The sequence below is a fragment of the Anabrus simplex genome, chromosome 2 (assembly GCF_040414725.1).
Source record: "Anabrus simplex isolate iqAnaSimp1 chromosome 2, ASM4041472v1, whole genome shotgun sequence".
Lineage (NCBI taxonomy): Eukaryota > Metazoa > Arthropoda > Insecta > Orthoptera > Tettigoniidae > Anabrus > Anabrus simplex.
In genome coordinates, this window is record NC_090266.1 from 283,159,921 (window position 1) to 283,186,469 (window position 26,549).

The window sequence follows — 26,549 nt, forward strand, 5'->3', positions numbered from 1 at the left end:
GGCGATCTGGAGAAATTGCTGAATGGTATGGATGGAGTCTTGAGTAAGGAGTACAAGATGAAAAATAAGTCCAAAACAAAAGTAATAGAGTGCAGTTGAACAAAGTCAGGTGATGCAGGTAATATTCGATTAGGAAATGAAGTCTTAAACTCATGCCTTACTTTGACAGAATGTTCTGTCCATTGAGTGAAAGGTACAGACATACTTTGACGGACACTTCTGTCCGCTTGCACGGACTACCTACAGACACGTATTTATGGTTACCAAGTCAGCAAGGTTTGTTCTATAAGTTTTAAAATGTAACCAACAGATGTCATCAGGAACTACCTGAACTTCATTTTTATATCATAAAAAATGGTAATTCATTGTGTGTTATTTGTAAACAAATATGGCAGTAGCTTGGAGTGAAGCAAATGGTGTTATTCGTGATTCGCTTGAGAATATTGATGTTGAGATTCACTTTGAAAGTGTGCGAAGTGAAAATAATTCACCTTCAAATGATGTTGATGAGGGTGAATCTGATTCTGGTTCTGAAGAGCTAGCGCCACTGGATAACTCAAGATTTACACAAGGAGGAACAACAACAACAACAACAACAACAACAACAACAACAACAACAACAACAACAACAACAACAACAACAACAACAACAACAACAACAACAACAACAACAACAACAACAACAACAACAACAACAACAACAACAACAACAACAACAACAACAACAACAACAACAACAACAACAACAACAACAACAACAACAACAACAACAACAAGAAGAAGAAGAAGAAGAAGAAGAAGAAGAAGAAGAAGAAGTAGGAACACCAGTAAAGGCTGAATTTGGGAACTTGAAGCTAATAAATTTACTGATGTAAGCCAGTTTGTGAAATTCACTCCATGGTAAAGAGGAGGTTAGAAGATAATCCAACAGAATAGTAAGTGGTCAATGAATTTCTAAACCCACAGTTCTGGGTTCATGTAAAAAAAAAAAAAATGCAGAGTGGTCCAACACAGGGTCTCTGCAAGGATACCTCATTAGAGTACCGGTACCTCAAATGAGAGGTTGCTTTGCATGTAGACACCTTTTTCTTTAGTGTTGCATACATGAGAGGACTTCTCCAAATCATAAATGTAGGATGACTGGGCGAGTTGGCAATGCGGTTAGGGGCTCGCAGCTTTGAGCTCACATCCGGGAGATGGTGGGTTCGAACCCCACTGTTAGCAGCCCTAAAGATGGTTTTCCTTGGTTTCCCATTTTCACACCAGACAAATGCTGGTGCTGTACCTTAATTAAGGCCACGGCCGCTTCCTTCCCATTCCTAGGCCTTTCCTGTCGCATTGTGGCCATAAGACCTATCTGTGTAGGTGCGATGTAAAGCAAATAGAAATAAAATGTAGGATGGAATGCAAAAAAAGTTGTTGATATGTAGCAATTGAGGCTTTCACGGCCGGTGTTACAAATCATGTTAGCGTTTTCCGGGCTTGTAGGCTGTAAAATGCTGACATGAGTTGTTTATATGTATGTAACATACGAGGACGGTTTGAAAAGTTCTCGGAATCATCGCTAGATGTCAGTGCTAGAACAACGAGGTTCCCGCGCAATAATCGCACATCCTTTGTGAGTGAACACGTGGTGCGTCAGTGCTCTAGCTGCAGGAATGTGGTAGTGACGACTTTTTGTTGTTTTTCCCGCGTAGTGATTTGTGATAATGGAAAAAACTGAGATTCGAGCAGTGATTAAATACTTTGTAAAGAAAGGTATGAAAGCAAAGGAAATTCATGCCGCCTTTCAGAACACACTGGGGGACTCTGCTTCTTCATTTTCAACTATTGACAAGTGGACCAGCGAGTTTAAATTTGGTCGGGAGAGCTTGGATGATGATCCGCGTAGTGGACGGTCAAAAAGTGTTACGACCCCAGAATTTATCCCAAAAGTGCATAAAATGGTCATGGAGGATCATCGACTGAAAGTGCGGGAGATTGCTGAAGCTGTAGGGATGTCTTCTGAATGGGTATATTATATTTTAACCGAAGAATTGGGTATGAAAAAATTATCCGCAAGATGGGTGCCGCGGCTCTTGACATTGGACAATAAACACACCAGATTGGAAATGTCCGAACAAAGTCTGGCCCGTTTTCAGTGCAACCAACAAGATTTTTTGCGCCGGTTTGTGACTACAGATGAAATTTGGGTCCACTACTATACCCCAGAGACAAAACAGCAGTCAAAGCAGTGGAAACATGCTGATTCACCACCACCAAAGAAAGCAAAGGCAGTGCGTTCGGCCAAAAAGGTCATGGCCTCAGTTTTCTGGGATGCAAAAGGCATTCTGCTGATAGATTTTCTTCCTACTGGCCAAACAATTACGGGGCAATACTATGCAAACCTCCTAGACCAACTACAGGAAATGATACGCGAAACAAGGCCTGGTTTGGCAAGGAAAAAGGTCATCTTTCATAAGGACAACGCTCCGCCGCACACATGTGTTATTGCCATGGCAAAACTTTATGAACTGGGGTACGAATTGTTGCCACATCCACCTTATTCACCTGATTTGGCACAGTCAGACTTTCATCTATTCCCCAAGCTGAAAATTTTCCTCGGTGGGCGGAGATTTTCTACAAGGGAAGAACTGACAGCCGAATTGGAGAGGTATTTTGCAGGCCTGGAGGAATCTCATTTTCGAGATGGGATCAAGGCATCGGAACATCGCTGGACCAAATGCATTAGTCTACAGGAAGACTATGTTGAAAAATAAAAGCAGTTCCACCGAGGTAAGATACTTAATTCTAGTAGATTCCGAGAACTTTTCAAACCATCTACGTACGTGTATATATTCGTCTGCATTTCCTTATAATAACTGAAACAATAAATAGTATGTAAGGGTACAATTTTTCCAAAAAATTGGTAGCCCAAATGGTTAAAGGAAGTAGATGAATATTGATACTTGGGTAGTAAAATAAGTAATAATGGCAGAACTAAGGAGGGCATAAAATGCAGACTAGCACAAGCAAGGAAGGCCTTTCTTAAGAAAAGAAATCTGCTCACTTCGAACATTGATATAGGAATTAGAAAGATGTTTTCGAAGACTTTCGTCTGGAGCATAACATTGTATGGAAGAGAAACATGGATGATAACTAGTTCGGAAAAAAAAGAGAATAGAAGCTTTTGAAATGTGGTGTTACAGAAGAATGGTGAAGGGGAGCTGGATAGATCGAATCACGAATGAAGAGATGCTGAATCAAATTGGTGAGAAGATAGGGATTTGGCTAAATTTGATGAGAAGAAGAGATGGAATGATAGGACACATCTTAAGATCTCCCGCATTCTACGAGATGGCGAGCAGTTAGCAGACTTCGTCATCCATTTTATGAGGGATAGTGGCCTGTTTTATCATTTTTATTTTATTTTTAACTGCATTTTATTCTGTTGATTCTTTTTTTTTTTTTGTGTTTTTATTTTTACCTTGAATAATAATAATAATAATTACACTTCAAGACAATGCCTTATTCTAGCTTAATCTATCTTTACTGATCAGAAAATAAGGTATTGCAAATTAGATCCACTGATTATTTTAAATTCGTAAGCATTTTCCATCTTCATGTGTTTTAAATTCTAGTCAGTGGTTACATTTTAAAATTTGAAGTATCATTACATTTCGTTCCACCTCGTACCATTAGGGGCCGATGACCTAGATGTTAGACCCCTTTAAACAACGATCATCATTATCATCACCACCACCACCTGTTCACAGAATGCAAACCAAGTATTTCCCCGGAAATATGGAAATATGCGACCAAATTATGTTCAGAGTGGTTACCAGACTAAACATAGGTTGCTTCATTAATTTTGAATCCCCATTTCACTTGCAATCAGTTGTAAGATGATAATTTGTTTCTAGATGAATATCAAATTTTTAATAAGGATTATACTGTATGTAAAAAATATGTATTTGATAAAACCAGTGAAGTAAACAAATGGGATGAACATGAGATGTAATAGATGAGGTATTCAACAGCTATGATCTGATACCGTATTTAATCTGTTGTGATGGCAGAGAGGTGAGGGTATTCAAGTCTTAAAACGCAGAGTTATAAGTGGTATTTACTGTATTGTTTTACATAATTAGTTTTAACTTGTTTTTCCACAGATTTTATTAGACTGTTCTTGGAAAGGGTAGGTGAACTCAAATGTGATGACAAAACCACAACTGTTTGTCAAGAAGCATACAATGAGACTTTGGCCAAATATCACCCTTGGATAATTCGCAAAGGAGCTATAGTTGCAATGTACTCCTTGCCCAACAGAAATGGATTGCTTCAAAAGGTAATAAAAATAAATTTGCACAGTATCCATTAAAATGCATAATGAAATGTTGTGAATAATATTATTATTTCTGTTATAAAATATCCATTTTGAAGAAATGGAAAGTTTTTGAAAGAAAAAAAAAAAAGAATTATATCCGTTCTAAGGCAACAAATTTGGGAAATTTATGGTATGGAGGTATATACTGTGTTCCAGCTCAAAGTTGATTAGTTTAGATATTGCCTAAACAAAGATCATACTTATTAATTGCTAGATTCCACATCCATTTGATATTGTATTCTGGAGTTAATTTTGTCAGTATTATGATAATTACAAGTATACGGAGGAGTGAAAATGCTACAAAATTTATCTCATTTTTTATGAATTGAACCTTTCAGAGTTAATCCATTGCCACTATATGTGAACAGATAGGGGTATAGAAATTGTTTGTTGATGACATTCTAACAGACAGAGCCCTAATTCGTGCTGTGTTGTCTTGTTCTAGATTGAGAAGCTTAATTATATTTAGCATTGAATATTTAATTTCACAAAATTAATATATTTCACTCCAAAAAACTAACATACTCAACTTGAAGTACTCCCTGTAGATACACCTTACATGCATTCAGATTCATATTATATAGATTCATAATGTGCCACAGATAGAAGAGGCAGAAAACAACCCTTACATGGTTATCAAGCTCAAACGACCAACATTTCCTCGGAATGTTCCCATGAACACGTGGTCGGCTCATTACACACAGGTTTTGACATTTAAGGACACGAGACCACGCATAATCAATGATAGCATCGAAAATGACGGACCATTAGATATGTTCAGCGCACAGGAGATACAGGAGGTACTCTTAAATTTGAAAAATAACAAAGCTCATGGGCTCATTTGAAGAGTTTGGCTCCTGTTCTCATTGAACCCCTTACTAGCCTATTCAACGAATGTGTTAAACAGGGAAGAATACCAGATTGATGGCGGACTTCAACAATAAAGACCCTTTATAAAGGGAAGGGAGACTTAAGCGACCCTAATTCATATCGAGGAGTAGCACTAGAAAGCACATTATTGAAGATATTGACTAAGCTGTTAACGCAAAGGCTGAATGCTTTAATAGATCAGTATCTCCCAGAAGAGCAATTTGGATTTAGGAAAAACCAGTCCACAATACAGGCTATAGAATGCCTTCAGAATGATATTCATGAAGCCTTTAGATTCACGAAGGGGAAGCTACATGTTATATTTGTGGATTATTCGAAAGCCTTTGATACAATTAGTCAAACACAAGTCATATTATCAAAGATTGAGGATCTCATAGGAAAAAATAATCCCATATTGCAACTAGTAAAAAACATTCTGGCAAAGAATGAGGTGCAAATAGACGATTCGATCACAATATCCAATCCAATAGACCAGACTACAGGTGATCCTTTAAGCCCTCTCCTTTTTAATGTTGCAACACATGATGTCATTCAGGCAATGAAGACAGAAAGCACAAACATTTATATGTACGCATATGACATGGTTTTAGTGTCCAGATCAATACCTGATCTGCAGTCGGCATTTGATCGACTCGTAGAGTGGGCTAAAATAAATGACCTTCATGTTAACAGAAGTAAAACGATGACTATGACCTTTAGGAAAGGAGGCAGACATGCAACAAGTGATGCGATATATTTGGATGGAGAACCATTGTCCAGTGTGAATAAAATTAAATACCTCGGAATAACACTGCATATACAAGGAACCAATTTCACAGCGCATATCAAATAGAGATTAACAGCAGCAGTGGTAGCTATTAATGACATCAATATAAAATATCCTTTCAGATAGCGTTGAAGTTATTCAGAGTGAAAATAGCACCTGTAGTAACCTACAGCATCTGTCAGTAAGAAACTTAAAGGATGTGGAGAAGATAAAAGCAACATTTTTAAAGAGAGCCCTATGTTTGTCGAAATTCACCTCTTCGAGACTGGCGTATGAGCTAACTAGGGAAATAATGTTTTTGGAGGAAATACGGGACAAATTCTCTCTCCCATCAACTCCAGCATACCAAAGTTTATTCCGCGAACATCAGAGGAAGAAATCAGAAATCTGGTTGGACTTCTACAGTACGGAAGCGATGATGAATGACAAATGAAAGGAAGCTAACTACGAGTTACGGTACGTATCAACAAGGCTTGCTGTGCATGGTTTTCACTTCAAACTATGCTCCATGACGAAGTATCACTCTCCAAATGAGGGATGCATGTGTGCTTTGTGCGGGAAGCAGTGTGATTGCTATCACATACTAAGGTGTGAAGGAAAGAAAATTCCTCTAATTAAGTTCTGCATTGAATGATTTTGTTTATTCTTTGTATATGGCAATTAGCTGCAATAAATATATTATTGTAATGTGCCACTTGGCACAGAAGTAAACACTGGCATATGAAACATCATAAATTACCTGGCAGTTGTTAATGGGTACTATGCCACATTGATACAGGGGCTTATTACCTTGATGTTTGGCCCCTTGAAACCACCACCACCATCATCATCATCGTCATTGACAACATTTAACATAAGATTAATATAAGTTACTAAAAACCAAATAACAAGAATAAAGCTACATTTGTTCCACAGACTACTAGCAATTGGAATGTTTAAAGTACCAATATCACATAACTTCTAATTTTTCCTTCAGTCTTATATAACTTTTAACTTTGCAAACATATTCACCAAATAGGACCTGGATTTCCCAAGAGGCTGACATTGGGGTTCCCAATTTTCCAACAAAGCCAAAAAAAGACCAGATTCCATGTAGAACAAGACGAAGGGACAGATATGGAGGTACTTTCCATGGGATTCTCATGGAAAATAAACTTCAATTGGTGTACCCTGTGCATGGTAAAGCTTGACAATAAACAGAACCATCTTTGGCCAACAAATAGATTCAATGCCAAACATTATGTCCATTAAGTCATCATACCAGAGGCTGATTGGCTCCTTATTATAATGCGTATCAAGTGGAAAGTATTTTGGCCCTGAGAGGTTGCTCAGAGTTGCCCAAGTAAGCAGGTATGTCATCTCATTATCCCACCCACTCAATTCTACTAGCAATTGGAATGTTTAAAGCACCAATATCACGTAACTTCTATTTTTTCTTCAGTCTTTTGAAACTAATTAAGAATAAGATAAATGTAGAAAATTTTCAATTTTTTACCTAATAACTTTTTATGAAAATGAAAACCTACAACATTTGCTCCAGTCATTGACCGGGTCAGGGAATGAATGAATGAATCATATGTAGGCTATTAGTACGATGGGTTCGCCACTCCCAAAGTGATTTATTAATGACTGATAAATGCAATGAAATGAGAATGGAGAGTGTTGCTGGAATGAAATATGACAGGGAAAACTGGAGTACCCGGAGAAAAACCTGTCCTGCCCCCGCTTTGTTCAGCACAAATCTCAAATGGAGTGACTGGGATTTGAACCACGGTATCCAGCGGTGAGAGGCCGACGCGCTGCCGTCTGAGCCACGGAGGCTCTAACTTTTTATGAATTGGTGTATATTATTAAGAAGTGTAAAAGTGCTGGTGAAGTCACGACAGGCCTAGCAAGTTGGTGATAGATATCAACTCTCTTCCAAAGTCATAAGGAACAATAAGCCGGATGGATGTAACAGACGAACCTGGTGAGGAAAAGGATTACGAATTGGAACACTGAATATACAAACATCAACTGGGAAAGTAGAAGAGGTTGTAGACATGATGGAAAGAAGAAAACTGGATGTATTAGGGCTGGCAGAGACTAAATGGAGGGGGGAATGTAAGAGAGAGCTGTGGAATGGATTTTGGTTCTACTGGATGGGAAATGATGAAGGAAAGTGAAATGGAGTAGGAGTGGTAGTAAGAAATGGATTGAAAGCGGAAGTAAAAGGGATAAGTGACAGGTTGAAAGTCAAAATAACAACTTGTGAAAATTTAAATTTATAATTCCACCTTTACAATACTGTAATTATCTTTATTGAAAAGACTACATTAGACTATACTCGTGATACATGTTTCGTCCTCTTATGGGAGATCTTCAGTCACACATACAAACATTGAAAATAAGGTGAGGACACGTTAAAATAAGTAAATAAAAGTCTTAGATCTTGTGATGCGGCGTGTTGACGTCTTGTCAATCTTTAACGTTAAAATAGTGCAGCATGAACATGAAGCATGAGGTCCAGTTAAAACACAGATTAAAATGTTGTTATATGCATAGAATTGCCCAATTATAAAACATAAGCGGCTGTGCGAATAAAACGACTTGTCTTTTAAGGTAGACAGCTCAAGTAAACATACATACATTATCATTATAGACTGTTATGCCTTTCAGCATTCAGTCTGCAAGCCTGTGTGAATTTACTAAACGTCGCCACAATCCTCGATTTGCAACTAGTGTTGTGGCCTCATTTAGTTCTATACCTCTTATCTTTAAATCGTTAGAAACTGAGTCTAACCATTGTCGCCTTGGTCTACCTCTACTTCTCTTACCCTCCATAGCAGAGTCCATTATTCTCCTAGGTAACCTATCCTCCTCCATTCGCCTAACATGACACCACCACCGAAGCCGGTTTATGCGTACAGCTTCATCCATCGAGTTCATTCCTAAATTAGCCTTTATCTCCTCATTCCGAGTACCTTCCTGCCATTGTTCCCACCTGTTTGTACCAGCAATCATTCTTACTACTTTCATGTCTGTTACTTCTAACATATGAATAAGATATCCTGAGTCCACCCAGCTTTCGCTCCCGTAAAGCAAAGTTGGTCTGAAAACAGACCGATGTAATGATAGTTTTGTCTGAGAGCTGACTTCCTTCTTACAGAATACTGTTGATCGCAACAGCGAGCTCACTGCATTAGCTTTACGACACCTTGATTCAATCTCACTTATTATATTACAATCCTGGGAGAACACACAACCTAAATACTTGAAATTATCGACTTGTTCTAGCTTTGTATCACCAATCTGGCATTCAATTCTGTTGAATTTCTTACTTACTGACATCAATTTAGTCCTCGAGAGGCTGATTTTCATACCATACACATTGCACCTATTTTTTAAGTTCCAAGATATTAGACTGCAGGCTTTCGGCACAATCTGCCATTAACACAAAGTCGTCAGCATTGGCCAGGCTGCTTACTACATTTCCACCTAACTGAATCCCTCCCTGCCATTTTATACCTTTCAGCAGATGATCCATGTAAACTACGAACAGCAAAGGTAAAAGATTACAGCCTTGTCTAACCCCTGTAAGTACCCTGAACCAAAAACTCATTCTACAATCAGTTCTCACCGAAGCCCAATTGTCAACATAAATGCCTTTGATTTTAATAATCTACCTTTAAATCCATAATCCCCCAGTATAGCGAACATCTTTTCCCTCAGTACCCTGTCATATGCTTTCTCTAGATCTACGAAACATAAACACAACTGCCTATTCCTCTCATAGCATTTTTCAGTTATCTGGCGCATACTGAAAATCTGATCCTGACAGCCTCTCTGTGGTCTGGAACCACACTGGTTTTCATCCAAATTCCTCTCAACGATTGATCGCACCCTCCCTTCCAAGATGCTATTGAATACTTTGCGTGGTATACTAATCAATGAGATACCTCGATAGTTGTTGCAATCCTTCCTGTTTCCTTGCTTATAGATAGGTACAATTACTGCTTTTGTCCAATCTGAAGGTACCTTACCAACACTCCATGCTAATCTTACTATTCTGTGAAGCCATTTCATCCCTGCCTTCCCACTATACTTCACCATTTCAGGTCTAATTTCATCTATTCCTACTGCTTTATGAAAATGGAGCTTATTTACCATCCTTTCCACTTCCTCAAACGTAATTTCACCAACATCATTTTCCTCCTCCTCATGAGCTGGGCTGTTCGCAACACCACCAGGTTGATTTCCTTTTACATTGAGATGATGTTCAAAATAATCCCTCCACCTCTCCAGTCATTCCCTGAATCTATTATGAGTCCACCTGCATTACTCAAAACACTGTTCATTTCCTCCCCCCCTCCTAAGATTCTGTATTACTGTCCAGAGAGGTTTCCCTGCTGCTTGACCTAGCCTTTCTAGGTTATTACCAAAATCTTCCCACGACTTCTTTTTGAATTCATCAACTATTTGTTTCGTTCTGTTTCTTTCATTTACGTACAAATCCCTGTCTGCCTCGGCCCTTGTTTGGAACCATTTCTGATAAGTCTTCTTTTTACATTTACAAGCTGCTCTCACTTCATCATTTCACCAAGATGTTCGCCTTTTCCCATCTTTACACACAGTTGTTCCTAGGCGTTCCCTTGCTGTTTCTACTACAGCATCCCTGTATGCCACCCATTTACTTTCTATATCCTGAACCTGCTTACTGTCTACTGTTCGAAACGTCTCACTAATCATATCCATGTACTTCTGTCTAATTTCATCGTCCTGGAGATTTTCTACCCTTATTCGTTTGCAGACAGATTTCACTTTCTCTACCCTAGGCCTAGATATACTTAGTTCACTACAGATCAGATAGTGGTCTGTATCATCGAAAAATCCCCGGAAAACTCGTACATTCCTAACAGATTGCCTGAATTCGAAGTCGGTTAAGATATAGTCTATTATGGATCTGGTACCCCTAGCCTCCCATATGTAGCGGTGAATAGCCTTATGCTTGAAGAATGTATTCGTAACTGCTAAACTAGCACAGAAATCCAGCAAACGCCTCCCTTTCCCATTAGCTTCCATATCTTCCCCATATCTACCAATCACCCTTTCGTATCCTTCAGTTCTATTCCCAACTCTCGCATTGAAATCGCCCATTAGCACTATTCTGTCATTGCAGTTGACCCTGACCATGATGTCACTCAATGCTTCATAAAACTTGTCAACTTCATCCCCATCTGCACCCTCACATGGTGAATACACAGAGACAATTCTAGTCCTAATTCCTCCAACTGTCAAATCCACCCACATCATTTGCTCATTTACGCGCCTAACAGAAACTATGTTGCATGCAATGGTATTCCTGATAAAGAGCCCTACCCCAGATTCTGCCCTTCCCTTTCTAATGCCCGTCAAGTACACTTTATAATCTCCTATCTCTTCCTCGTTATCTTCCCTTACCTGAATATCACTTACTCCTAGCACATCCAGATGCATCCTCTTTGCAGACTCAGCCAGTTCTACTTTCTTTCTTCCATAAACCCCATTAATATTGATAGCTCCCCATCGAATTCCATTTCGTTCGCCAAGTTGTTTCCAAGGAGTCCCTCGCCTGTCAAATGGGAGTGGGACTCCGTTACTCCCATAGGTCCGAGGCAGCTCAAGTAAAATCGTAAAATAATTTTAAAATTAACTGATACTTCACACTCCTTCACTCTTTTTGTGAGGATTAAATTACATGCTTCACTTAGACTTCCTGCAGTCAAATAGGCCTAGATTTACAGCCTGAATGTGTACAAAGCATTTTATCATCATGTACTTGCTTAAACTTACACTTACATTTTATTAACATCTTCCATTGCAGATTTTTGTTACCCAGTTTAATCTTGGATTTGGAAGTGTGAAACGGGATGTCTGCAGTGAATGCCTTCATTAAAAGTTAAATTGAAAGCATCCAGTAATTAAGAAAAGAAATTGTTCAATGAATTGTTCATAAGCATCGAGTCAAAGCCTTTTTTAAGCTTAATGAGATTCCAGGTGGCACTGTCACAGTGGATTTTGATCTGATGCAGAAGCAGCCACTTCCCAAAACCAACATTGGTGAGGCATATTATGCCAGGCAGATGTGGTATTATATTCTAGGGAAAGTGATTCTTGAAAAAAAAAAAAAAAAATCTCCACATACTACCCATTTCTATTGCTGGTTAGAATGTGAGGGAGGGAGAGGGCCCAATGAAATAAGTTCATGTCTGTGGGACTTTTTCTTAATGGTGCTGAAACCTTACTGTGACAAAAATAATATTTCAATCATTCGTGTGTTCTGTGACAGCTGCTCATCACAAAACAAGATCTATTGTAACCTTTTCTTGTTCTGCAGTATTGCCAATAATTTTAACTTCAAAGTAGAATGGTTCTTTCCTGTAGGAGGAGACTCTTACATGCCTGTAGATAGGGCTTTGGGCTGGTAGAGAAAAAGTTAAGGAAAAACGTGCAGATTCTGCTTCCTGAGGAATATGATGCTTTGTTTGCTCAAACTGGAACAGTTCATGTGTATAATGTAAATTTTCACTGGGTAAACTGGGAAGAACTGCCTAAAGACATTTATGACATCAGGGGAAAAAAAAAACTTAAGAATAAGTGAGGCAAAAACAATCACTCTAGAGCCAAGAAGTGGTCTGGTTGGATTGCATCCTTTTTATTCCCATGCACCATTCTGTGAACATAGAATCCTAAAAGAAGGTCTGAAATATGATAGCATTCCCACACAGCTTAACCACATTGAAAGTCAAAATCATATCAAGGCTGCAAAAAAAAATATGTACTCCAACTTTTCAGGGACAGGGGGTACAAGGTGGATGACTTCCCTTTTTACTCACATGTGTTAAATTTGCCAGATGATGACGTTGTTAATGATAATGATATTAGTGACACTGAAATATTTTATGATAGCACAGAGACCACAGAAGTATAGAAGAAAGGGTCTGGATTTTGGTTAAAATATTGACTAGTTAAATTTAATTTTGCACGGTTTTGTTGTCATATATTAGCAATTTCATTATTTCATTTTTAGTACTGAATAATATTATCCATTGTCTAGTTCACAAGTTATGTACTATATTCATGTTTTTTAGACACAAACTACAGTCATAATTCTTTAAGTTCAGTACTGATACTTTGCATTATTTTCATTGTTTTGTTCAATTTTATTTAATATTATTTATATAATCTATACCTTTACTGTAAATACCTTAAATCTAACTATTGTATAACTAAATACAGTCGGTTTTATCGAAGATTCTGATGACTGCAGTGAAATTTGTCTTTCAGGTGAAGGTATTTAGAGTTTTAGTGCCAAAAGTACCAAATCCATCATTTTCTTTGATTATTTCCTAAACCGCAAAAGCTTAAACAGAAATAATTTTTATAACAATGCATTTATTCTATCTGAACATAATAAAAGTACTCAAATGAATTTTCAGTTGAAATTTTACACTCTGAGCTTTTATCCTCGCTCCTGTAAAATATTACTTTTTGTATTTGGTACCATTTGGAAATAAGCTTCTCGTTTGTGGACGACTTGTTAGTCTGGGGAGAGAAGGAAGAGAGTATCCAGGTACAGTTAGATGTGTGGGAAGATGAGGTGGAACAATTTGGAATGAAATTTAATGCTAAAAAGAGCAAGATAGTGATCACAACTAGAAAGAAGGGGAGACCTACGAGAGGGGAGGGGAACAGCTTAGGAAAGGTAGAGAATTTCAAGTACCTGGGAAGTATCATAGAGGAAAGTAGAAGAAATTATAAGGAGCGTGGAAGCCAAGCAGGAGCGTTCCTGAAAAATGTCAGAAGCCTGGTTTGGAGAAAGGATATCCCTCAGAGAAGCAAAAAAGTGATTCACAGGACATACTATATACCTATTTTGACATATGCAGCTGAAACTTGGGTAATGAGGCAGAGAGCCGTGACTAGGATACAAGCAAATGAAATGAAATATCTGAGAAGCAGGATGGGAGCGACATGAATGGATGAGATGAGAAATGAGAAGGTTAGAACAAGATAGAGGCATCTAGACTTAGATGGTATGGACACATGAGGAGAATGGCAGGAAAGGCTACCGAGGAGGATGCACAAAATGGAGATAACAAGAAAATGACCAAGAGACAGGTGGATAAAAGGAGTGGAGGAGAGGACTATGCAAGAGTGATGAGGGAGAAGCGCTGGGAACACAAGAGGAGATGGAGAGGCTTATGTTCTAAGCAGACCTGACCATCAACAACTGTAGATGATGATGATGATGATGAAGAAGAAGAAGAACACTTCATAAAAATTTTATGTTCATCCTTCTAATAATTACTGAAATTAGAACTTATCTTAATGAAGTTCTCCTCTTGTGATTCCTATCCTCGGTAGTCCAGCTAGGAGTGCAATATGATGCAATGTGCCATCATTGGCGTTACACTAGCTGACTTGTTTACTGGTAACTTTCTGTTACGTCATGTTCAGGTGATGTCATTGGTTTTCACAGAACTGTATGTGTAGTCAGTTCTTCTTCTTATTATTATTGAAAGATGCTTGGGGTGATAAATAAACACATAATTGGTTGTGTTTTAATTCTACAGAGTGATTTATTTCACTACTAATACTAACATACTCATTATTTCACAGTTTGCGTTCTCAATCACTTACACACGAACACAGTCTCACTAGCTACACTGTTTACAAACTACAGTATTACACCAGTTCACAGTTACACACCACTCAGTTTGTCATGCACTGTCTGTCAACCACAAGCCTCAGCACTCGTTTTTCAATCGTACACTCAACAGTCATCAATCGAATACACGCTGTCACAGCGCTCACAGACTGCAGACAGAAACTGAACTCACAACACAGGCAAACACAAATTCATGTCACTCAACCGGAACACAACTCCAGCTGAACTTGCAGGCTGTACACACAGTACTCGGTACTCCATGGCAGTACACATACAGTACACAGTACTGCATGGCAGTACACACACAATAAACTGAACTGGACTCGGACTTAAACCCCTGTACTCTCGACAGTCAACTCCACAATAACGGTGACTGTGACTGGCTGCCTATCTGCCTTATATGGGCCGGGTGTAGCAGCCAAGAATAATCCAGTAGGCAGATTCACCTGGAAAATTCTCAATTAGAATACATTGGGCTAGAAACTCGGGTCCTTTCCAGGGAGCTGTAGAGACAATCAGCCTCCCACTCCTCGCTTCGTCCTCCTTCTTGAGTTGTGGGCCACATGGCAGGGGGGGGCCCAATAACCTAGCCTACCTGTGACGTCGCTCATGGGTGGGGCCAGACCAACTTGCTCCTCTTGCTTCAAAGCAGCATGGCAGCTGTCTCACGACATTGCCCCCTCCTTAAGGATGCTCGTCCCAAGCTGCTCCATGATACAGCACCAGACGATCCAGGTGGACAACCATCATCATCATCATCATCATCATCATCATCATCATCATCATCATCATAATCATCATCCTCTGGGGCCTGTGCACCTTTGTCGTCCACTGGCATAATTTATGTGATTGGCCAACATGTCCCAAGCTTGGTCGCGCTGACTATCTTCCGGTCCCACGACGTCGAATTTGGTGTTGGTACTGGCACACAGCTTCATGCTGGAAAGAGCGTCCTGGCCATGTAGAGTCTCTGTTCATCAGTCAGTAGTCCAGGTTTACCAGCATGCTGTCTCGTGGTAGAGGTCTCTCTAGCTGTGCGTCTCGTCACGCATCACCTTGCTGTAGATGGGCCTCGTCATTCAACACAGTTCTAACAAGTGATCCCATTGATGCTTCAGCATCTTGGCGGTGGCGTACATCCCTCTGCTGTTACCAGGGGAACCCTTGGTATGTCCTCACCCTTGATGGCTCGTATCCTCGGTGATGATACTGCGATCCTCCTTCGCTGCCTCCATCATCAGGGTTATTGCCAGTATCCCCCCCCAAAGTTTATGCTCCCTGCCAAACATCAACTCTTGATGGATCTCAGCATCGCAGAGCCCACGAATGAGGGTTTAAGCCGCCCCACACTGAATGTGATCCTGGGTTAGCCCGTCCTGAGCCATCTGGGCTAGTTGCTTCACCTCGGCAGCGAACTCCTGCAACGTTTCATTGGGATGGATCCTCTTCTGTTGCTGGACATGGTAGATAGCTGTCAACTTGTGGTCACTCTAGCATCCGTCAAGCACTCCCACCATCTTTTCATATGTGGCATCCTGCCCGAGGCTGTGTAGTACCTCCGCTGCTTGTCCATGTAGCTCACTGATCAGGTGAACAGCCCTTTCCTCCGATGACCATCCGTTGTGCTTGAACTCAAGATTCCACAACTTGGAGTATTTCCTTAAACTGCTCCTCACAGTTCGTTAACATCCTGCATGATGTCAGTTTTCAACTTCTCTTTAAGAGAATGCACTTCCTGTACTAACTTAACCTGTCCACTTTTGAGTTCACTCAATTCTGATCTTAGTTCTCTCTTAATTTCTTCCTGACTCAGTTTTTGTTCACACAAAGTTTACTTTATCATTATTAAATGAAAAGCGCACAATATGCAAAAACAGTTTTTGTACAGAGGGTCAACTATACTAATGCCATTCTTATTATTGAGGTTGTCCTCATTTTGCAGTTTTGTGCATGGTATCTTTCACAACGATCGTTGCACAGGTTACATATACAGTCTTCGTTCGGCTGGTGGAAGTTTTTGGTTTGGCAGAATCTGTGGTGAAATCCATGAGTGGCGTAATGTGTAATTACGTGCCGTAGCTCGTAATTTGCTTGCTTCCACTCTTCCGTCATTATGGCGTCCGTGGAATAGAAGTCAGACCAAATAGCATTTCGTTTCTTGTTTAAAGTTTGGCGTGCATTCTCGTAGGGCTTGGTGTTTGGTGGACAAAACTGTGTTTTGATATCGTCAATGAAGTAGTCCTCTTTGGTTAGAACATATGTTAACCTTGAAGGGGCTGACTTCCCAATGCCTAGAATTCTCTTGAGATATTGGGCCTTGACTTTTGTATTGTCATCAGGTCGCTGATTGCGAGTTTTTGCTATTGGTGATATGGCTGTCCTGAACAGTAGCATTGCTGTATCCAATGATATTTGTTGAGGTTGTTGAATGTTGTAGATGGCTTTTATTGCTGCGGCTGCTCTTTCTTTGACGTGGATATTGTAGGATGTTAGAGTAGTTTGGAGGGTGACTCCAAGGTACTTGAATTTCGGCACTACGTCTAGAGGTTTGTTGTGCATGGTTATTATATTTTTAGGTGCATGTTTTCCTCCTTTCCTAAAGGTCATTTGTTTAGTTTTGTTGTGGTTTATTTGCAAACCGTTTCTTTCTGCCCATGATGTGAGCCTATTGAGGACCTCTTGGAGCTCTTCTATGTTTTCTGAGCCTATTGCCATATTATCTGCGTAAAGTATAAGCAATGCTGAGGTATCTGTGATTATTTCTGTGATGTCTGCTGTCATGATGTTGAATAAAATTGGGCTGATTGGGTCACCTTGTTTGGGTTACGTTTTTGGATAGGGTTATGTTGTCTGATATTTGGACATAGTTATATTTGAGAATATTCGAGATTATGATTCCTATTGGATGTGTAACCCCTATTAGGTAATTGAGTTTCCGGACGAGTGTTGCTCTATCAACAAGGTCAAAAGCCTTACGATAGTCTACGAAGACTAAAAAATATTTCTTTCCTGGATGCCTCAGTGTATCTTGGACTTGTTCTATTAGGTATTTTACGGCATGTAGTGTGCTTCTTCCCTTTCGGAAGCCGAATTGATTTTCTGGTATCTGGGAGTCTATTTCTTCTGCAAGCCTGATTGTTAAGATTTTCATGAAGATTTTGAATGATGCATTTTCGAGGGCTCTACCTTGATATGAATCAGGATTGTCAGTTTCTCCTTTCTTAAACATCATTTTGATTGTTGACAATCTCCATTGCTCTGGAATTTCCCCAGTGTGCATGCATGTGTTGAATAGTTCTACCCAGTAGTCTAGCATGACAGGTAGAGATTCTTTCAGGTGTTCTGTGCAGATGCTGTCTGGGCCGGGGGCCTTTCCCTTTGTTGCTGCTGTTATTGTATTATATATTTCCTGCCTCGTTATGGGGATGTGATTTCCCGTCATTGTTACTGGAGTTAATTCAAAAGCTGTTGATCAATGTTGGAGGTTGAGAATGCTTTTGAAATGGTTTTCCCATGACTCCATTGAGATATTATTTGTTACTGAAGTTTTTGGTTTCCTAAGCACTAGGAATGGGTCATTTTGGGCGTTTGCAGCACGTCTCCTAGCGTCTTCCTCAATGTACTCCGTTCTTGTTTTCTTGATTAGTGATTTATATTTCCTTCTTTGTTCGGCATATTAGGCCAGGTGACTCAGGTTCGTTGTGTTCTTTGCTTGATGTAGTGCCAGGAGGGTCTTTTTCCGTTCATTGTAACAGTCTTTATTGAACCATGGTTGTGATCTCCTTACTTTCGTGTGAGTATGGCATGATTGAAGGGTTCTTGTACACATTTCCACTGCTTCAGTTAGTTCATGTCGTTGAACTAATAGCCTTGCTTTATCTATTTCATCACCGAGATGTCTTAGTTTCTCTGGATCTAATTTCCTGTTTATTTTCTTCCTTGGTTGTATTGGCAATTGATCTTTATGAGTGATTTCAAAGGCTGTCGAGATTGGTATATGTTTCCTAATCGGGGCTATGGCTGAAGTCCATAATGCTTTTTGACTGAATTTTTTAATATCTGTACCTCTGTAAAAGACTAAATCTATGGCGCTAGTTCCATTCGAGGCTATGTACGTTTTCATGTAGGGACTATTAACAAGGACATAGCCGGCTTCTTCCAGAGCCTCTTTAATCAGTTCTGTTCTGACGGTTGGTTTGTCTATTCTTGCATTTAGGTCGCCTGCGAAGATTACTCTATCATCTGTTTGCGTTTGTGACAAGGCCTCTGTTATTCTTTCAATTGTGTCCTCTGTTGACATATGTGGTTGAACATACATGCCAATGATTGATAGTAGGTTGGTCTTTACGGTAATTGTGTTTTCTTCTTTTATTATTTGTTTTATTTTCCCTAAGTTTGGTTTGAGAAAGATGGAGACCCCTCCTGATGGTTTTCCTGTGGTACAAAGTTTACTTTGAATTCACTAATGGATTGGTCCTGGTTCAATGTAAGCCCAATTTTAAGTTCGTCCTAGCTAGATTAAAGTTCATTCTTAAGCTCCTTAAGTTCATCTAAACTAGATTTAATTTTGCCTATGATGTTACTTTTGAGTTGCCATAGCTTATTGAGAATAATCTGGAACTGTTTGGCATCCATTTTACTACTCACTAGAAATTTGTATACTATGAAATACACTACCAGTTTAATTCCACTTCCGACACCAGTTGTAATGTGTTGGGGGTGGTAAATAAACACACAGCTGGTAGTGTTTTAATTCTACAAACTAAGATTTTATTTGGCTACTAGTATTTAAACACTAACAGACATACTAATTCACAGTTTGTGTTCTCAGTCACTAATATGCAAATACAGTTTACACTAGCTACACAGTTTACACTCACCAGTACTACACTGAACTGGCTGTATAAAGAACTCATGGGGGTATCGTAATTATTTTCATAATAGTGAAATTTTATTACGCAGAAAATTGATTAAATTTTCATAGAAATTGCATCGCATAATAAGAAATAACAGATACTGCACTTCAGTTAGGTTATACTGAATATCCTTGTAGGTATCCATATTATATTGCAACTTCATTAAGAATTGGTATCATAATGTTAATCATGCATGTTCTACAACTGAATATTATTCTTACAACATATTTCATTTATCATTTCTGATTTTTAAGAACCAAAAATTAAGATTTACATAGCTAAAGGTACGTTGAACAGGTTGGTTAGGTGATACGTTTACAGCCATCTTGTCAAATTGAGATTTTAAGTAATTTTAACGGTTTTGACCTGCATACAGTTAAGTAGCCTGTAAGTTTGTGCTATGTTGATTGCTGGTATACATTATGAATGAAAGACGAACAATGAGCGTGTGATGCAACGTGAATGAATTAAAAAGGTAGAGATACAAAATCGTAGCATTCATTGGTTAATTGAAAACTTCACACTTTTGCCCAACCAGCAGCGGTATTTCTTGTATTTGGAGGATAACTGGTTACATCAAATCGATATCCTGCTCAAACAATTGGATACATGTATGGAAAATGAATACCATATTGTCTTAAGAATAAAATAATGTAGTAAGATAAATACTTATCTTATAAAACAGGATGGTTTTCAATTATGTTGAAAAAATAAAGCTGAATATAAGCATATGGGCAAAATTTGAATTTGTTATACTGAAAGTTCAAAAATTGTTAAAATGAAATGTTTTAATACATACTAAATAGAGAAAGGGAAGGAGCCTGTAAATAATTTAATTCTCAATATTTCTTTATGTGGTACTATCATTTGTTATAGCAACATTATACTGTAGGCTACACACTTATCCAGTCCCACATGTATACAGTTACACACTATACAGTTTGTCATATTATGTCATGCACTGTCTGCCAACTACGAGCCTCAACACTCGTTCGTTGGTTGTATGCTCATCAGTTGAGTATATTTTTATATTTGAGAGAAATTTCACCTTTTCAATACGGTAGAATTTCTCTCAAATATTTGAAAAAGAAAAATACTGTATTTCTTGTTTTTGGTAGGGGTTTATGTGTTTCTGTAATTTTTATAGCCAGTCTACTTTGTTGGGAAGATGGTTTTTTTTCCACCACGATTTGTTTTATTACTTGTATTTCATTGTTAAAATCTAATTTGCTCAATACAAATAATAAAAACTTAGAAGAGTAATGGAGGAACAGAGGGAAGGAAGAGGAGACTGCCTAAGACCAAAACTGACCTTGGACAGACAAAAACTGATGTGGCAGAACTACAGCTCTCCACTGAGGATGCCCAGGACAGGGTGCTATGAAAATGTCACTCATGTTGCTGACCTCCCGTAAGGGACAAGACGCAGAAGAAGAAACTATTGACACTTGTTGTTCTTTCAAGGTAGTCTGTTGTATAAACTGTACCATTTGTTTGGTTGTCACTTCTCATCTGTATTGTGTATTATAATTTTCCAGATAACAATGTTGCTGTTCATGACTATAAATTGTGTTGAGTGATAAAATCTCCTTAAGGTATTAAATGCTTCAGGCTTCAGTTACCAGGGCATGAAGCAAAGTTAAAAAAATGTTTGTGTAACATTGTTGAAATTACTTCACACTCTTATTCTTTGTAGGTTTGTGGCAGCCCGGCTGAGATTGAGAAGGCAACACAGACACTCCCGAGGATGTTAGAAGCTACCAAAGAAGCATACCTTCGCACAGATAGTATATATACTGAATTTAACCTTCATGATTTACCATAATATTTTGTTGACTGTGTTAACATAAAATGCTATTTACTGTGATACAAGTTCAGTTTTTAAATGTATATTCATATTTGAGTGCTTATTACTGTGAAATGTTAATCAATTTTTGCTGTGTGCTATGACATGCAATAAGAGTGCAATTTTAATTCTGTACAAATTGAATGATTGCTAATGTGGTCTTAGAAACGTTCCTTTCTATGTCATATTTTGGTATGCTCATTTCTTGAGCAATGTGAGCAATGGCTTGAAATAAAATATGTACTTTGTCATTTTATTCCATGTTTCTCAGTGGTCTCTGCAGTGTCGACGATTGCCAGTAGCCATTCTTCTTCCTCAACTTAAATTTTTCCCGTAGGTGCAGTGTCCGCTGTTTGGATTGATGATTGCTATTTTAAGCAATCATACACAGTGTTTGGTTTCAGAGTAATCTTCATGTTTGCAGCGAGGGTCTTGCCACCGTTGTTTCGGCCTTCCACGTGGGCTCATACTGTTTACAGTGAAGTTGTATGCATCACTGGCGACTGTACCATTTGCTGCTCTCAGGATATGGCCATACCATCTCAGATGCCCTTCCCGCACCTTTTCTTGAATGGGAGCAACTCCCATCCTCCGTAGGATCGTGTTGTTGGTTATGTAATCAAAGAGTGAAACTCCAAGAGTCCACCATAATCTGCTCATCTCCATTGTGTATAGGGGGCACTTGGTGCTTTTGGTGACTGGCCAATTTTTGGCCCCATACAATGTTGTTAGACAATCTATAGTGCAGACACCTTTGATTTGAGGTGGACTGGCACACGTCTATCACACAGTACTCCTTTGACTCCACTCCATCTAAACCGTGCTGCATTTACTTTATACTTTGTGATCAATGCCACCATCACTTTGCAGGCAGAATTATAAACGTTGAAAGCAGTTAGTTTCCAGATACTCATTTAGATGCAGGCCAAATTAGTTTCGGTGTTCACTTCATGTTTGAACGCAGTCCTGTAGTTCCTCATCGGTTGTAGTTGTAAGTAGGATGTCATTGGCATTCAGTACAGTCACTCTTGCAAGTCATCTAAAATGGTATCCATAACAATTATGAAGAGCAACAGTGATGATGCTGGTCCATGATGTACTCTTGCTCTAACAGGGAAGCTCCCAGAGAGGCCAGCAGCACATTTCTGTCACTACCAAATGGATCGATTTGTATCAGGCATGCATTTTGACCCATTTTGAGAAAGTGGGAAAACACAAACAGATTATTTTTGCAGGTATCCCTTTGAGGAAAGTATAGAGCCATTAACTATGAGGTTATAAAATGCAGTCGACTAGCACTTCTTCTTCTTCTTCTTCTTCTTCTTCATTATTCATATTATTATTATTACCAAAAATGAAGATGCAGCAAGCATGATTATATTAGACATGCATAAAGTCTAATTTGAAGTTGAAGTTTGAAGTTTTTGTCATCTGCACTGATAAATACCATGATGGCATTGACAATGTAGCATGAAATTAATCAATTTAAGTCACACAAGAAAGAAATGCAAATTGGTTCAACATGATTTTAGTTAATCAAACCTGATTCATAATGCTGATTTATTTCCTCACACCTTACATTTTCATCTTTCCAAACCTTGGACTTTTGGAACTACAGGTTCTCTAATCTTGTCACTCTGTATTATGAACCAAATCGGTGGATAGACAGTATTTTCCTTGAGGTAGAATTTAATTTTAAAACGTAAAATAACAAACAAACCCCATGGCACTACAGCCCTTGAAGGGCCTTGGCCTACCAAGCGACTGCTGCTCAGCCCGAAGGCCTGCAGATTACGAGGTGTCGTGTGGTCAGCACAACGGATCCTCTCGGCCGTTATGCTTGCTTTCTAGACCGGGATTTAAAACATAACATATATATATAAAATAACATGTCCTGACTGACTGACTGACTCATCACCAAGCCAAAACTTCTGGACATAAAGTAATGAAATTTTGGGGATACATTTATATTAGGGTGCAGGTGCTCACTAAGGGAGGATTTTTAGATATTCCGTCGCTAAGGGAGTGAAAAGGGAGGGGGGGGTGAATTTTTAAAATGAGGATATATATATACAGTAGAGTCTCGATTATCCGACCTAAACGGGACCTGGAGTACGTCGGATCACCGAAAATGTCGGATAATACAGAACAACTTTGAGAATGAAGTGAAACAAACAGGAAGGCCATAATCTAGTACCAAAACAATGACATGTTTTACGGTACTCTATTTATAAAATTATCAATTCAATTGTACAGTGCATGCAGTATTGAACGAAAGCATTCCAAATGTCTTACGAAAAGAAACTTGTCAACAATGTCTGCTTGCCTGCTGATCCACGTTTACTTGCTGCGATATCGCACCATCGACGAAAAATCTACACCTCCGTTGCGCTTGCTTCCGTCTGTTGTTCAGCATAGGTTAAGGCCATTTCCAATGCACTTAATCATTCACTCTGAATCGTTTTCTCATTTTGCTCTGCAATGCCTCGTTCTTCTTTATCATCCTCTTTTTCATTAGCTTTCACAAAATCAATAATATCAGACTCAGTTAGTTCAAACAGTTGATCTTGTGCACACCACTTACTCACATCTTCAGTCGTAGCATCCGCACAGCCAGGAATGCAATGCAGTAAGGGCACAATATTTTCCATGTCTCCTTGTACCACCTCCTTTCGATGTTCAACCTCACTCAACAATTTGTTCTAAGACTTTGCTAATGTCGTTGTTTCATCTTCTTCCCAATACTGCGCTATCCAGTCGATTCGTTTCAACTTTTGTATCATGTTGCCATTTTCCATTTCATGTATCAGGGATGAAAGGATTTCCCGGCGATATTTCCTCTTCAGTGTTCCCAGCATAACTTGGTCCATTGGCTGGCATAAAGACGTCACGTTAAGAGGGAGGAACATGACTTTGATGTCTCCACTTCTAAGTTGCTCTTCATTTGGGTGTGATGCAGTGTTGTCTAGTAGAAGAAGAGCTTTTCTAGGGAGATTGTTCGAAGCTAGATATTTTTCTACATCTGGGAAAAACTGTGTAAAAATCCACTCTTTAAAGATATCAGCAGACATCCAGGCAGCCTTCTGATTCGTGTAATCGACTGGAAGAACATTAACAGAAATGTTTTTAGAGACCTTATGCTTCTTTGCTTTACCGATCATAAGCAATTATGCGTTTACATTCCCAGTAACATTACTACAGGAAAGAACAGTAACTATTTCCTTACTGCGCTTGTAGCCAGGTGCAGACGTCTCGGCTTCGGCTGCGAGAGTTTTTGATGGCAGCACCTTGAAATTTAGCCCAGTCTCATGACAATTAGAAATCTGAACACCGGTTAATCCTCCAGCAAGAATTATTTCCTGAAATTCCTTTTTAAATTTCACAACCTCATCAGATTTAGCTGACAGTTTTCTCTACAGCTATTAAGCTGCCTAATGCCGTACCGTTTTTTCCACCGATCATGCCACCCAGCACTAGCAGTAAAATTGGGGTCCCATTCATTAAACTCCTTCTGGAAATACACAGCCTTTTCATGCAGAATGGGGCCAGATATTGGCAGGCAATTTTCCCGGTGTTGAGTGAAACAAAGAAATAGTGCTCACCTACTTTTTCGCACTCACATTTTTTCATTGCTTTCTCTGCTCCGGTAGAGCACCACTTTTCAATTTCTTCCCTCTTTTTTTCCAGTCTCCCACTGTAACACGTCCAGCACCATAATCTGAAGCCACTTTTTAAAGAGTTTACCCTTTGTCCAGTCTCTTTAAAGGACTAAAATTGTCTTGCATAGAAACAATCACTTTCTTCCAAATACTCGCCATACTCACAGAGGATATGAAAACTATAACATCCGCATCCAACCAATACTACAATGAACAATGACTCAAACCTCACTGCACCTGTCCTTGAGGAAAAAACGGTCCTACCACCAGCGGTCAGGCCAGTGCTTGTCCCACGGTCGCACCTTCTACACCGGGTCTCCCTGAATTTAGTCTCCACCAAAAGTTCAAATTAAGTCTACCAGTGTCGGATAACACGGAATGTCGGATAAGCGAAGGTCGGATGAGCGAGACTCTACTGTATATCTCAAAAACTTAAAAGTTTACACACGTGAAAATTTGTATTTGGAATCTCCTTTAAAAATAAAGAAACACGCATTTTTTGGAGGAGGGGAATCAACTTAATGTGCTGGGTGAAAAAGGAGATGAAGTCCTTTTATGAGGATACTTAGATCTCAAAAACTAAAGATGTTAGAGGCATGAACATTTGTATTCTTTCCAAGTAAATAAACATGTGTTCTTTTGTCTTTGGGAAAATCCACTTAAGGGAGGTGAGTAATTCAAAAAATTAGTTGAATTCTTTGTATGAGGATACTTATATCTCAAAAACTAAAGATGTTAAAGATGTGAAAATTGCTATTTGGAATCTCCTTTAAAAATAAAGAAACACACACTTTTGGGGAGGGGGGAATCAACTTAACTGGTAGGAAGGGTGGGGGTGAAAAAGGAGTTGAATTACTTTTATAAGGATACTTATACCTCAAAACTGAAAATGTTACAGACGTGAAAATTAGAATTTGGAATCTCCTTTAAAAATAAAGAAAAACAGTTTTCTTTTTTCAGAAAATCGACGTAAGGGATATGGGGTGGAAAATAAGTAAATAAAGGGTTTATATATGTTTCTGGAATCTCCTTAAAAGTAATGAAACATGTATTTTTTGCCATTTCGGAAAATCCAGTTAAGGGGCTAGAAAGAATTTGAAAAGTGGGTTAATTTTTAAAATGAGTTCTGTTATATGTACATTATATGTCAAAAACTTAACATGTTAGAGACACGAAACTTGGTATTTGGAAAGTACTTTTAAAAAAATACAGGAACTGTTTCTCTCATGTACAGTTCTATGTCGCATGGTCGTCTTAGCCCCAAAAGGTAATACCACAAAAATGGTTTACAAAGATTTTCTGGGGTAAATTAAACTCACTTTTTGGGTGAGTTTTTATACTTTAGGAATTTTCAGATAATGTCTTAGTACAATGCCGAGGAACGATTACTTTGATCAAATTACGAAATATCACCCT

General features: G+C 38.8%; 1 protein-coding gene across 1 annotated transcript in view; it reads left to right on the plus strand.

Annotated features, from left to right (window-relative positions):
• LOC136864055 (ceramide-1-phosphate transfer protein) overlaps window positions 1-21,730 on the plus strand; it is a 142,038-nt gene extending 120,308 nt beyond the window's left edge. The window contains exons 3-4 of the mRNA XM_067140585.2: window positions 4,152-4,327; window positions 21,325-21,730. Of these exons, the coding sequence (XP_066996686.1) occupies window positions 4,152-4,327; window positions 21,325-21,453 (305 nt within the window). The 3' untranslated portion in view covers window positions 21,454-21,730. The remainder of the gene's footprint in view (window positions 1-4,151; window positions 4,328-21,324) is intronic.
• Window positions 21,731-26,549: the final 4,819 nt, after the last annotated feature.